Source organism: Coturnix japonica, chromosome 2 (genome assembly GCF_001577835.2).
Source record: "Coturnix japonica isolate 7356 chromosome 2, Coturnix japonica 2.1, whole genome shotgun sequence".
In the NCBI taxonomy this organism is placed as follows: domain Eukaryota; kingdom Metazoa; phylum Chordata; class Aves; order Galliformes; family Phasianidae; genus Coturnix; species Coturnix japonica.
Genome location: NC_029517.1, coordinates 88,606,237 through 88,620,979, shown reverse-complemented (window position 1 = coordinate 88,620,979; position 14,743 = coordinate 88,606,237). Strand labels below are relative to the sequence as shown.

The 14,743-nt window shown below is 45.8% G+C and overlaps 1 protein-coding gene across 1 annotated transcript in view; it reads right to left on the bottom strand.

Annotated features, from left to right (window-relative positions):
- Positions 1-4,639: 4,639 nt before the first annotated feature.
- Positions 4,640-14,743, bottom strand: part of APCDD1 (APC down-regulated 1) — a 28,426-nt gene continuing 18,322 nt past the window's right edge. The window contains exons 4-5 of the mRNA XM_015855369.2: positions 10,023-10,344; positions 4,640-8,421 (exon numbers count right to left, since the gene is read on the bottom strand). Coding sequence (XP_015710855.1) covers positions 7,970-8,421; positions 10,023-10,344 — 774 coding nt within the window. The 3' untranslated portion in view covers positions 4,640-7,969. The remainder of the gene's footprint in view (positions 8,422-10,022; positions 10,345-14,743) is intronic.

Sequence of the window (14,743 nt, the reverse complement as noted above, 5' to 3'; positions counted from 1 at the left end):
TTAGGGCCATCTTACGGGTGCCTGCTTTAGGTGCTGCTGGCAGATGGCATGAAACTGGCATGGATGGAGATTGAGTGCTGGAGTGAATCTGCCCTGCACTGGGTGCTGATGACTTGCCTGATTTACAGTAATCATCATGACCAAGAGTTATCTTATTTTCTTGTTTGGAGTGACAAGTGTGCTTGAGCAGGCTTGCCAGCACAAACTTGCTTCAGTCTTGCAAGAGATGGCAGATCTCCATAGTTACAGAGCAGCCATCATATCAATCGGTATTGACCTGCCCTGCTCTTGGTGTTTATGGGTGGATTCAGTTTCTGCATTGTGTTTTTTTTTAGCCACGTTTCTGTGAACACTGTAGTTCACTGCCAGGTTTCAGTAGAGCATCATTGCAGACTGTGTGCTGGAAGCTACATCCTGGGCTAGCGCAGACCCCTGCTACCACACTGAATGTCCTTGCTGGGCTTTGTCCTCTGCGGCAGCCTTGGTCTGGGGTCTGACTTAGATGTTGGCTGAGATGGGGGGCTTAAACACCAGAGTCAGTTTTCACAAGGGGTTGGGCTCCTCTAGGAGTGACAATTAAATGAGAGCGATTTCTTTATTCCCTGTCTGAACTTCTCCAGGGCATTCGAGTAACATAACAGAGTATATATTTGCAGTTGGTCTGTTGTGCTTTTGTTCTTGCATGCTGACTGTGGCAGGATTGCAGAAGTGGTGGTAGTGTCTTTTTCCCCCCCCTTTAAATGACAAGTGGCTGTATAGCAGCAAGCTCTTGTACAAAGCCAGTAGTGCTTCTTCATCCCTTACTGGGACAGGGGTTCACACATTTGTGTGGCGATCTGCACTTGGGAACTGATTTGGATGAAATCCAGATTTTTCATGTTTGACAAATTAAATGGTGGTACGGTCACCTCCCCTGCTGTGCTGCAATGCCATTTGATTTAAAGCTTGGTACCAGATTATGTAACACTGCTAACGCTGCCAGCAGCACATTGAATCCTGGTGTGTACAGTAGCTCCTGTTTTTGGCAGCAACAGCAGGATGCTCTTCATCCCCCTCCCTTTCCTTTAGAAATCTTTAAGGGGTGTTACGGTATTCAGGCACATGAGACAGACAGCTATGAATGATAATAGCTAGGGAGTCTCAGCTCAGACCCTTACATGGAAAGCTAATTGAAAGGTGACTGAAATAGTTGTTAATTCTTACCTTCTAATCTCATGTAGAAGAAAAAGGCAGTGTGGCTTTCTTTTATTAATCTGCTTATCATCCACCTTATGCAAAAACACGACAAAAACAAAACTTTAGAAGTTGTTGTAAATCATAGAATCACTCAGGTTAGAAAAGTCTTTAAGGTCTTTAAGACCAAGTCCAACTGCAGCCTTACCAACCCTCCACTAAATCATGTCCCTGAGCACCAAAGGTTCCAAAAGGTTTTTAAACACACCCAGGGATGGTGACTTAACCACCTCCCGGAGGAGCCTATTCTAGTGCTTCACAACCCTTTCTGTACAGTAGTTTTTCCTGATATCCAGCCTAAGCTTACCTTGGCACAACTTGAGGGCATTTCCACTCATCCTGTCATCTGTCACCAGTGAGAAGAGACCATCCCCGCTCACACTGTAAGCACCTTTCAGGTATTGGAATAGAGCAATAAGGTCTCCCCTCAGCCTCCTTTTCCCCAGACTAAACAGCCCCAGTTCCTTCAGTCTCTCCTCACAGGGCACATTCTCCAAGCCCTTGGCAAGCCTTGCCCTTCTTTTTACCTTTTCCAGCACCTCAATGTCTTTTCTGTTCTGAGGTGCCCAAAACTGAACACAGTACTTGAGGTGAGGCCTCACCAATGCTGAGTTCATATAGATTCAAGAATATAGGTGAATTCAGAGATTGCCCCTGGTGGTCAGCATCCAGGCAGTAATTAAATGGCAGTCTTCATCAGTAAGACTTGCTCATCCTCATTTTTGAGATGGGGCACAAGTGCTGGAGCAGATAGTTGGGACAGGGTGATGGAGGCACAACCCATTTTCATGTATTTTAATTTTGCTGGGTTTCCAAAATGCTGCTTTATGTTGCATGAAGGTCTTTTGTAGGCTTTTAAAGAACCACCTCAAAGAAGTAGCTGTTGCTTTTCTGTCCCTGAAGCTGTGTTAGGCAGAAAACACCTCTGTTAGAGGTGTTTAACAGTGGATCGCATTCACTGGCGTTACAGCCTGACCTTACTAAAGACGGCACCAAAACCAAGAAATACCCCCAAACCCAATAAGAATAATAATGAAACCAACAAAACCAAAACACACCTAAACATTTGGGCAGTATTAGAACATGTGAGTGCATAACAGAAGGTTTTTATGAAGTTGGTGCTGTTTGAACTTTTCAAGTAGAAGAAAATAAATAGTCCTAAGCCTATAAAACCACCATGGTGGTATGACTTGCTCTGCACTTAGGAGCAGCAAGTTATTTTTCCATTGCTATATGGGTAGTCCAAGGAGAGATGATAAAGCTGTCCTTTGATTTTTGGAGGTGCTTCTTCCAGGAGTGTCACACACCTCTTCAGACCCAGCCATGTTGGGCTGCTGCGGGCAAATATGTTCCAACAGTAGGAGACTCTTATAGGTTAAATACACAGTTATGTGTTCCCTTGAAAGTAATGAGTGCCTCACTGATGGGACAGCATTTCAGAGTGCAGTGTGCTTCTGCACTGGTGTGAAGGCTGGCTTAGAAAGCAGTGATGACCAGGGTTTAGTAACTGCTTTGATGGGTGAAGATGATGCTCTGTTCCATAGTATTTGAGGCATTGCCTTGAGTCATCATGCAGGACTGTGTGGTTTATAGAGCCATGCTTTGAGAAAGCTTGGGAGAACAGCTGAACCTGGGTCAAATGCAGCTCTCTGGAGCTCTCATCTGAGCTGCTAATGAGTGAAGCTTTGATAATGGAAGGGTGCTCTGTAGAAGATGAAAGCTCATGCAGTAGCAAATTTGCCTTTATTGCCTTCTTAATCACCTCGGGTTAGTTTAAAACTTGGAGAAGGTGAGATGCACGGGTGCCTCATATTCAAGTGGGAGCTTGGGAGTGGCTGGTGTCATGTAGAGGAGGCAGTCATGAGAAGAGCAAGCTTTTGTAATAAGCAGGGTGAGCCAATAATAGGCTAATATGTCAGACTGACCATTTGTGTCACTTGTTTGGGAGTTTGTGTAACTCTGTGGGTGCTTCTAGCGAATGTGTGATGTTGCTCATTAAAAATGCGGGTAATTCCATGAGCAAGGTCCTTAAATGTAAGCTGTATGTGTGCACACACACAATTATCTTCCAGATATCGTTTATGTATCTGCATCAGGAGATCAAACGTTGGAGCAATCGTTCCGATTCGGTAGTGGCCGCCAGATGGCGGTGTGCTCTTACCGCCCACCCGGCGGGGAGCAGCGCGGCCTTGTTCTATAGGCCCCAGGCCTGGACGCACTACTCCACACAGGCCTCACAATGTTAAAACAGAGGGCAATGCAATGGGAGACCAGGAGATGCAATTCCAAACAGCTCAAACTGTTAGCTTGTTCTTTATTTGAAAGCCATGCTACCTTGCACAGCTTTATTTTCCAACAGAATGCCTCAGGAAGGGCTGTGTGGTTCCCATGGGAAAGGGCTGTGGGAGCAGTGTCAGCTTAGATAATCAGTGTTCCCTTAGCTAATGAGGATACTTGTGGTTTGATTCCTCACAACCATCTTTTTAGCTGCCTGAGAAGAAATCTTTCTTTACTTCAGCTCCTGTGTTCAGTTTTGGGCCCCATCCCTGGAGGTGTTCAAGAGCTGTGTGGATGTAGCACTGAGGGACATGGTGGGGGTGGGCTGATGGTTGGACTGGGTGGTCTTAGAGGGCTTTTCTAGCCTTAATGATTCTTTGGTTATTTATTGCTTGAAGCAAATAGTAATTTTCTTTTAAATTAACAGCAAGTGCTGGAGAGAAGGAAAAAGCTCTTGGAAAATATTTCTCAGAGGGGAAAAAATATGGCAAATGAATCAAATAATAAAATTCAGAGTGCATAATGCTGTGTTTAATACCTACCCTTCATTTTTGTGTCAGGAGGGGTAAGTTATGCCACGTGGAACACACTTAGCCTTGGATTCATCCTTGCCCACAGCTTTGTGTCTCCATACAAAAGAGGGAAAGCAAGGCCCTTACTCTTAGTCTCCGGCTGCTGCCTTTGCAGTGCCTTGTAATTGTGGGCATGCTTCCTGACGTGCAGCCTCATCATGCAGCAATCTGCTGTCGTGGTTCCAAAAATCCTGAGTCATTTCTCAGATGCAAACCTTTTGAAACTGCTGGTGGAAGTCCCATTGGATTCAGTGCACCTTTTTGTGCAAGTGAGGCTGTGATGAAGTGGTGCAGCGCTGTAGAAAGATGCTGTTGTTCTTCCTTGCCTCGCTTTCCATTCTTGGATCGGATGAGCTGTGAGATTTGGTGCATCCCAGCTGCCTTCAACAGGGCTGCTGCCACTGTCACGTTTGCAACCAAAGGCAGTAAGAGAGGAGCTTCACTCTGCACAGATCCCTCAGCAGAGGGATGCTGCATCCTGAGCTATGTATCAGAATTAGAGGTGGAGAACTAACAGAGCGCTGACATGTGTAGGATGCAAAGGAATCTTTCATTTCTCAATTAGGCTTTATTTTATTTTATTATTTCAACCAATAGTTCAACAAGTGCTAAAACTTCCCCGTCGGTTTAATCTGGAACATAGAGTTGAGAAGAAAAATACCTTCTATAGCTTTACAAAAATATAAAGACTTTTTTTTTTAATCTTTTAAATCCTGCACATGAAGCAAGCACACTCTGACTCAGCAAAAAACGTCTTAAACTGTGCTCCTCTGTTCAGCAAAATGGCATTCTACCCCAGGGCAGCAGGTGCAGTGTGGCACAGAAACAAAGCAGGAAGACGTGGTACAGTGTTCCAATCCCTTCTGTCCTATTTTTAAAACCAGAATGTCTTAAAAGAGTTTGCCTGAGATTGGTCAGATTGGTCCTGCCAGTTGGTCCTTGTGTAGGACATCACTGTGGTGCTAAGGGGAAACAGAGTGTTCACCTCTCTTGGTGATCAACGAACATGGCACCTTCCACCATGTCATGCTAATGCTGCTGAGCTTTGGGATGGGACAAGTTGCTTAGTTTGCTGCTAAGGCACTTGCTGCTTAACTCCTTTAGCAGTCAGGGCTGCCAGCACATGAGGTCAGGCCGGAGGAACAAAATGAATGGAATATATTGTATCACAAATGCTTATGCCGTGCGGTGGTTAATTTAGTGTTTGATGAAATGGGAAGATCAGGGGAGCTCAGCGCCTTGTTCTGCGCCTGTAAGTGAGCAGAACCCTCGCAGAGCACAGGGACTGACAAATAAACCGCGTGCTTTAAAGGCTGATGTAACTTTGTCCAACTTGGCTTCAGTTGGCTAACAGCAAAATAAAGGGAAAATATAGACCCAAGGAGGAAAGATGGTGCAGCACATGCTAAGAGCCTAAATCACAGACTTACGTTTCAAGTCATACAAATAAACCAGAAAAGCCACTGTATGCCAGAGCCCAAACAAACCTCAATCGGATTATTTGCATTGCGTTATGAAGATCTTTTTCTAGTGCTTCCTTTTCAACCATCTCTAAATGATAGTAAAAAGAAATGCATTTCTTGTACAGTTTGCACAGTCTGTGTTATGTTTGTGTGTAGTGTAGCCCCATGTCTCAGCAAACCTAGATCTTTGCAAGCCATATTTGTATTTTCCAGAGATGAGACTACCTAACATGGCAGTGGTTGGTGGTGAAAGAACCTTGTCTCATGTGGTCAAAGGAACGCCACACCAGGCACATCTTTGCATGTAAGAGCTAACAGGAGCTTGCTCACACATCTAAATCTAGCTTGAGAAAACCAAGCTGCCTTCTGGTTCTTAGGGCTTGACTTGCCATAGTGAGTTTGCCTTTCTCCTCCCTCTGTCAGGCTGAAGAAGAATCTGGTATCAGGTGTGTGGATGAGCACTGCTAAGCCATCCTGGGCTCTCATTCTTGAGCTTTCGTGGGCTTTCTGCAGTTTTTCATGCCTGAGAACAAGTGTGAAAGATGTGACTGATTTGGCAGCAAGAGCCTGTGGTTGTGCTGCCTCAAAAATGGGTGAGTGGACTTTGTTCCCACTGCAGAAATCCCTGCCACAGGCTGGTGGCAGCTTGGAACAAGCTGTGCAGAAGGCACACACTGTGAGGAGGCAGAAAGCCTGAGTATGGCCATCTGCTGCCTGGATGGCTTTTTCCTGCTTAATTGGCCAGGAAGGCCCATGTTATCCCTGTTTCCAAAGCATGCTTTTGCTCTTGCATACAGTATGGAGACTCCCTTACGTAAATCTGAAAGCTTTCTTCGGGATGGGTTTTTCCTACAACTCTGGGAATGACCTATTAGAGGGTTCTTCCTCCTATAGCACAGGACTGGGGCAGATGGGAGCTGGGAGCTCACTCCCTGTGCTTCTCTCACAGTTCCTACTATGAGCCAGCACACTCATGCATATCAGTAAAGGCCTCAAGGCTGAGCCATGTCCTCAGTTACTCCCCATTAACGTGGGGAACATGGTTCATCCATGAACTGTATCTCTTTGCTGGACCTAAACACCTCCCTCACTCTCTGCTTTCACTCCTGTCAGTATGTATGTGAAGATGTATTGACCACAGGGGAAATCTGGGTTTCAGGGCAGGGCACTGCTGATGGAACACATCATCTGAGGGCTCTGCCTACCCAACTCTGCCAGCTGTGTCTGCCCAAATCAATGTGGCATCAAGCTTGGTGAAACCATAGTGCATGTTGGGACTGCCTAGCAAGGAGAAAAGCAGGGAGGCAGCAGCATTCATGCAACTCATGCTTCTGGCTCTGGTAAGCAGGGCCGGTCTCCAACCATCAGACTATGAGGCTCTGCTTCCTGCTGCGTTCTTGCTCTTTAAAGTAACGGCAGTACTGCGGCCCATGGTGGGATTGCTGCTGAGACCCATGACTTGTTCCTAAAAAGGCCACTTACATCACTGAAACCAGGTGGCTGAGTAGGGCTTAGATCTGCTGCTTTCATTCACTCGCCTGGCTGATACAGCACCCAAGGCACAATCGCTGCGCATGGGGTATATAAGGCCTCATGAATATGGCAGCAGGGCACGTCACTGAAGACTTATATCAGCAACTTACCTGTGCTGTGTATATCTGACAGAAAAATGCTGCTTCTGTCTGTCTTTAAGGGGACTTGGTTGTAATCACTTGCTAGATGCATAAGAAAGTGTTGAAGCAATTACACAGGTAACGAAATTGAATGAGAAAATATTAAACCACTGGTTATTTTGACAATTTGATGACTGTAAAACCGTTTATATTACTTGGAATATCTTTTAATTGGAGATATCGACCATTTAGCACTATCTCAGCGGAGTGCTGTTGACTTGCTGTTTCTTTCTGTGTTGAGCGGTGAGATCATGACCAAGTAGATCCATGTGGGTTTCCATCCTATATACACACATCTCTACCAGAATCCTGAAGCCAAGAGGAAACCACTGTCACCTGTTTGTTCTGTGGGGTTAAATTCTGATGAGAAACCGAGTGTTGGGCAGAGCAGTACCACAATGGTAAAATGGCAGAGATGACGGAGCAGGATCACAACGTTCACCCCAGCAGTTAAAAAACAATAAAAAATAAAAGGAGACCCCCTCCCGCCCCCCAGAAGTCTGCAGTCCTAAAGTGCAATTACTTTTGTGCAGTCATGTCAGGCCAGGGATCAGACTGGATGAAGTTCAAAGCACAAACATCAAACGAGTGCCGTTCGTGATTCGAGGAGGGGGGGAAATAAGGAAAAGAACAACAGTTCTCAGGCATTCAAGTGCATCAAGAAAATAAACGTCCCTTTCTTTCTGAAGAAAAACAACCCTCAGTCTGTGGAATCCTGGCTTTGTAGTCATGAAAAATAGTTTTTTCACTTCTAGCTGAGAATGTCCCAATATGACACAGTACAAATAAACAACACCAAAGCAAGAGCTGAGGCACTGGGATGTTTTGCTGGAGCCCTGCTGCTATACAGCCGTATTTTATTCTCCTCTGGTGACTCTTCAGATCTGGGTACGGACGAAGCACACTGAATTAAAGGCATCTGGTAGGATGTAGCTCTCTTTTCCGGTCGGTCGGGGCTGGACCCATCACTGGGTCGCTGGCCGTTGTACAACAAGTACCTGCCCCTGGCATCCTGCTCCATCTTGAAGATTTCATACTCGGTGTGAGGCAGGCGGATGCCAAGCGCGATGCAGCCATTGGTGTGGGTGACATCTTGCTGCACCCCGACTTGCCAGGAGCCCTGCGCTCCGCACTCGTTCCCATTGAAGACGTTGAGCAGAGAGGCCGTGGACACGTCCATTGGTGTGACTTTCATGTGGTTCACTGTGAGTGAGGAAGAGAAGAGCTGTTAGCAGAGGGACAGAGATGAAAGCAAAGGTGACACACTGACATCAGCCTTGTGACCCTTCTGCCTGCCCGCACTGCGCAGCACGCTCCATGTCCTCTGCAGGCACAACCTTAGCATTCAATCAATGCATTTAGAAACCAAGGGATAAGACTATTTTGAATACAACTCTGTGTACTTGCTAGTGCTTCCTGAATTTATGTTGGCCTGTCCTTTAATCTAACCAGCAGGAGTTATAGCAGCTCTGAATCTGTTTTTCCTTACATCTTCATTTATGTATGTATGCATGTATTTACTTAATTATTTATGTTGCAGGTGCGGCCAGCAAATCTATGCACTGTTTTACATCTTGATGTAATTACTTCTTGTAGCGAATGCACACGCACCCCAAAATTCATCTGGAAAAAGCCTGATGGCTCCATATCTCAGCAGAAGATTGAGCAGAGCTTTACATAAATTCCAGGCAATCCTTCCCAGATAAAGCCTAGTTGAGATGCATTAAAGAGGAAATGAGAAAACTCTGCTTGTATTTGACTAACATCCCTATTAAACCAGAAGGAGGGCTCCTGGATTTTATCCCAGGAGCTGAGCTGGAATGTGTTGCATACAACTAGGAAGAGCAAAAGCTCTAGCAGGCAAGGATATCCTCCCTCCTGTGGAACTCCAACATCAGTACATCTTTTCTTCTATCTACTTTCCTAAATTGGAGACATGCAAGAAGCTATATGCTTCTCAGATGGTAACTAAAAGGAGGACAGGAGCCTGCAGAGTGCTTGGGGTTTTCACATGCTCTGCTGAAGCTGGTGCTATGGAGGGATGTTGTGTTTTGGAGATGTTTGTTTGTGTAAGTGGTTAAAACCACTGAACTCTTTCTAAGCAGGCTGCCATGAGGCTGTTCGTATGAGATGATTTTTCAGCCACAGGGACCTGGAAAGTGTCACGACTGAGTGCCGCTTCCTGGACTGCTTTGAGGGGGTTGACTTAGATAAATCTAGTCTGCACTGTGGCAGGATTATTCAAAGCTGTCTTTAGAGATGTCCCTACTTGCTCTAGGTCCCCTCAGAAGTTGATGAAATGACACAAACTGCTGTATCTGTCTTCCCAGAAAATTATTTATACCACTTATGACCTGAAATGCCTTCAGAAGGCCCTTTCTTTTCTGTCCACTGAAGGATCCCTAGGACACGGATCTAATCTTGAGAGTTTTGATTAGATGCTTGATGTCTGGCCACTGGACTCCAACAGGTGGTGATGCAAGGTCTTACTTTATTGTGTCTTACTTAGAGATTTCTGTTCTTTTGCCTCAAATGAATCACAGAATCATAGAAGGGCTTCGGTTGGAAGGGACCCCAAGGATCACCAAGTCAGCATTGCCTCAGTGGCAAAAAATGCCATGCAGCAACACAGCTTGGCTGGGTGCTCACAGAAGGCCTTCCAAAAGAGCCTCCCATTAACTCCCAAGAATAATCATAAAATAGTCCCAAGAATAACAACAGAACGAAGTTGTTATCCATTGAATTGCAGTGAGCAAGCTCTGCTCTGGTCCCCAGCTACATGGCCACCTCTGCGCCCACAATACCTTTGAACACAAACTCTGTTCCGCCCATCACTTTGGCAGAGTGCACTCCTCGGCTGTAACGGCCCTTGGCATAGATGGTGAAGGTGGGATGCTTGCAGATGGGGTCGGAGTAGTGGTAGTAGTGTCCCTCCCAGGTGTTGTTGTTGTCATGGAAGATGAAGTGCCGCGTGAGGAAGAGAACCTCCGGCCGCACCTCACAGCGCTGGCTCACCCACTCGCCATGCAGCCCGATGGTCAGGTCAGCCTTGGGGGGCAGGATGGGTGGGTGGTGCTCATCTGAGCGGTAGATGATTCTGCACGCAATGCACGTGCGGTCATGGTTCTGAAAGAAAGCAGAGGAACTCACATGAGGGCAGATAACCAGGGCATTTGTTTCAAGATGAGATGTTTCAAGCAGGAGTGGAATTAGGAGATTAATTCCCACATCCAAAGTGAACAGCTTTTGATTGAATCTAGAAAAGGCTGACTGTATCCTTCAGTCAGGCAAGATGTGGCCAGTCTGCAACTTACTATGGTAGAGACTCGACAGGTCTTGTGTTAGAAATTATTACCTTTGTTCAGCTCTTTACACCAGTTGTTAGCTTTGGTACTACAGATGAATACAGGTGTCCTTAGTATGTTTTCACGTGGGCAGCAGCCTGGGAGAAGAGCCACCTGCTATTTTAGGCCTTGTCAGCTTTCCTGAGCTCAAGCACCACCTTGTGAGGTGTTCCCTTTCCCTATCTTGCAAAGTCCCAACTGCAGCCTTTGCAGATTTTCCTCTCTGTGTCAGGCACATGACCCTGCTGACAGCAGCAAGGATAGGGAGATGTGAGTGAGCCTGTACAGAGCCCACGGTGCCCCAGGAAGCAGATACAGCCTAGTGTTGCTGAACATGGTGAAAGCTTTATGGCTCCTTCCAGCAAGAGTAGGGTCTGCAGTGCCTGTCAGGCTCGATGAAGGCTTGCTGTTGAACTGTTCTGTTGAGCATAAGCCTCTGGGAGCCAAGTGTCCCAGTTTCCAGCCATGTCCATGAGAGCTGAGAGTGTTTCACTATCTGCAGACAGGGCCTCTCAGAAGTGCTGCCCACTGTGCCCTGGCACGGGAGCATGACCTGGTGGGTTTCCTCACATCACCTTGTCAGTTTGAGCTGCCACTGGAGAATGAGATGTGTACAGAACAAATACTTTTACTTCACTTCCCTGTCCAGCGCACTTCTCTGCCATCTCTCTGAGCTCATTTCATTATATAGATGCTCAAATTCATCACTAATACTTTAAGGTCCATGTGAGCCACTATGGAGTCAGCATTTCTCCATTTGCTATCTTCAGCTTGCAGCACACCTTAGGATGCACAGTTATACATAACACAATAATATGAGGTAGCTTAAGAGAATCAACACAGAACTCGGGCAATACATCTCTCTTGCACATATTAAGTAGTGTGTATGTTTGCCTCCCCTCCAGATTATGTAGTCTCAGAAAGTCTATAAAAATCAATGAAGGTCTGCTGCTAGCTTCACTGGGATGTAGACTAACGGTCTGTGTACAAAATGATAAGAAACTATAGAATAGCTGGGGTTGGAAAGGATCTCAAAGCCCACCCAGTCCCACCCCATGCCATGGGCAGGGCTGCCCCCCAGCAGCTCAGCTGCCCAGGCCCCATCCAACCTGGCCTTGAGCACCTCCAGGGATGGGGCACCACAGCTTTTTTGGGCAGCCCATGCCTGCTAAATGGTGTAGCCCAGATTCATCAGAACCAGTGTTGGCCCAAGACCATCTCTGAAGAGGAGGCTGGACTTCCTGGCCAGAGGGTCTTTCCACCTAAAACTGCATGGTCACTGTGTTACTGAAATGGACCGTTCTTTTCCATTGTGGAGCCTGTTAAATAATTTTAAAATTCATGTTCCAGCATCTGCAAATGGATAGAAGGACCATAAGTACAAAGAATATCAAACTGAGTAAATGCATCGGAAATGCTAAGTCATGTCTAGAACCAGTGATCAAGCACCTGGTGGGAATGCACCTGGCCAAAGCAGAGGAGCTCGGCTGCATGCAATGCTCCTGAGTGACCAGAAGGGATGGAGTCAGGATCCACTCCTTCTCAGACCTCATTGTTGGCAGTGGAGGAAAGGGCATCTTGCTGGAGATCCCTGCCTACCTGCGGTCTTCCAAAGGTAAGCAGCTTTTTTCTTTGCTTCTGCATCCATGGCTGCTGCATTTGGGCTTGTTCTCTTTTGTTGTGGCCAAAGACTTTGCCACCTCGCTACTACTACTGCTGTACTTTCCATCATGTTATAGTGTTACAGGAAGTGGAATCAAGGAATCAAGAGTCAGAATGGCTTCCTATTTTGCTCTGTTTCTTGCATGGTTTTCCTATGTGACTTGATCTGAGTTCATACAAGCAGACAATTAGAGCTTTTTTGTTTGATGTATGACTGGTAGGAAGTTAAAGACTGTGAGCTGTCAGGAAGTAGGCAGAAATTTTAGGTGCCGTAAGTATGTGAATAAATTAAATAAATCAAACGTAAATCAAACGTAGCTTAATGTAACAGGCTTTCAAACATAATATGACAGGAGTCCAGTGTCCTCCTTCCTCTTTGTCTACAATAGACTCATCTGCCGTCTTGTTTGGGACTTATCAGACTGGTTTGTTGAACTCTGCCTTCCTTCAGAGGATGCAAAATTCTGATTTCCAAGGACTGCGCCAGCTGTGACAGCCTTTCTGGTTGCGCTATTAATAAAGGTTCATCCTGCTTACCTTTTAGTTACTGGAAATGCACAGGGATGATGTGGCTGAGGCTGCAAGAAGGGCAGGGGCAGGGACAGGCTGGGGAGGTGAGAAGGGGAAGCAGCACTATCCCTTCCATTCTGGTGCCTAGCTGATTTGATTCAGGTATCTCATCAGGCAGTACCACTTCTCTGAGATTAGTGCTTGAACCGAAGCTTATGTAAAGCTTATTTCATTCTGACTCCATCTACCACAGAGTTGCAAACTTCTCAGTGGAAGAATATGCCACATGTAAAATTCCTCAGTACAATTTCAGTCCAAGACATGAGAAAAGATCTGGTTTTCTTAAGAGTCAATTGGACTTAATTATGTGTAATTTATGCTTATCAATTGTTTTCAGTGTTGCTTTTTTCAGGTCAGCTGCTCTTGGCTCTTAATTACACTGGCTAAGGCCTTACAAATCACTCCCTTTCCATTTGTCTCAGGAAAGATTAATCTCTAAAAACAGACATTCAAAGAAAATATGGAACAGAGGCAGAGGACTTTTGAGTCCAAACACGATTAAGTACACTCAATAAAAAGCTCATTTGGGCATGACATAAACTAGAAAGCAATAAAGTGATCAGTGGACAAGATGAACATCTGTTTTATGTTTGGGATATCCTAGGTGTACAGTGCAGTATTTTATCACCAAGTTCTTGCTAAAAGGAACAGCCCATGAAATGGCTCCTGCCCCATGACGGGCAGAGGGAAGGTGCCTCCAAGCAGCTCCCAGAGCTGATCCATGCAGGCCCAACGCCTTGTTCTCCTGGGTGCTTCTCTGAAGCCAACTTCTGAATTAATCCGTGAGGCACGTGGGTTGAAATGAGCCCAAATCTCTGGCTGGAAACTCAGTTCTTGTACTTGGGGAGAAAATAGTTTATGACCTGAAAATTTCCAGTAACGTTTTCCCTTATCCCTCTCTCCTGCTGCCTCAACTGAAGTGGTAACAGGGCCAGGCTGCTCTGGAAGCCAAGGAGAGAGGTTTCTAATGAAAAAAATAAAAGCAAACAAGGATGAGGTTACTTGATCTTTTTCCCAATTGCTGTGGATAGTCGGAAACACAAACCTTCTCAGCATATCCTACTTTTTCTCTTTAAATTCCATGCGATTCTATGACTGCCTAGGGCTAACTCTCCTCTCATTAATTCGTAGTATTTGTTGCAGTCCAGGATAAAATAAAATAATAATAAAAAATCCATCATAAAACCAGGATGCCCTCCTTGCAGTGGTAAAATGGAATTTGGATAGCATGTAAAAGGTCCTTCCAGAAGGTATTATGAGGACAGGCTGAGGGAGTTGGGTTTGTTCAGCCTGGAGAAGAGAAGGTTGCGGGGTGACCTCATTGCAGCTTTTCAGTACCTGAAGGGAACTTACTCCCAGGAGGGGAGTAAACTCTTCGAAAGGGCTGATTTAATAGGCAGGACTGGGAAATGGTTTTAAGTTGAAAGAGGGAAGATTTAGGTTGGATGTTAGGGGAAGTTTCTTCCAACTAGGAGGAGTGGTTTAGGCTGGAACAGGTCTGCCGGGAGGTTGTGGATGCCGTCTTGGAGGTGTTCAAGGCCAGGTTGGACGGGGCCCTGGGCAACCTGATCTAGTAAAGGTGTATGTTTGCTGGCCTGCCAGGCAGGGGGGTTGGAACTACATGATATTTGAGGTCCTTCAACGGGTCCATTCTGTGATTCCTGTGATTCTGTGATTCTGTCTTGCCTTAGTTTTGTTTGAGTACCTTTGTGTTCTGACCCTGTTGTTGTCCAAGATATCTGCAGACCAAATGTACAGACAATCTACCTTTCCCTTATAATTAAAGCAGAAGCTGACCTCAGTGCTTAATATTCAGGAAGAGGACCTGCAGGAGGTTTCTTCAAATTGTATTTAGGGTGATCTCCAAACCAACAAGACTTAAAGGGGAAAGAGGAGGTTGAAGAACCAATAAGTTATTTCAACTGAACGCGCAGTTCAAATGCATTTTC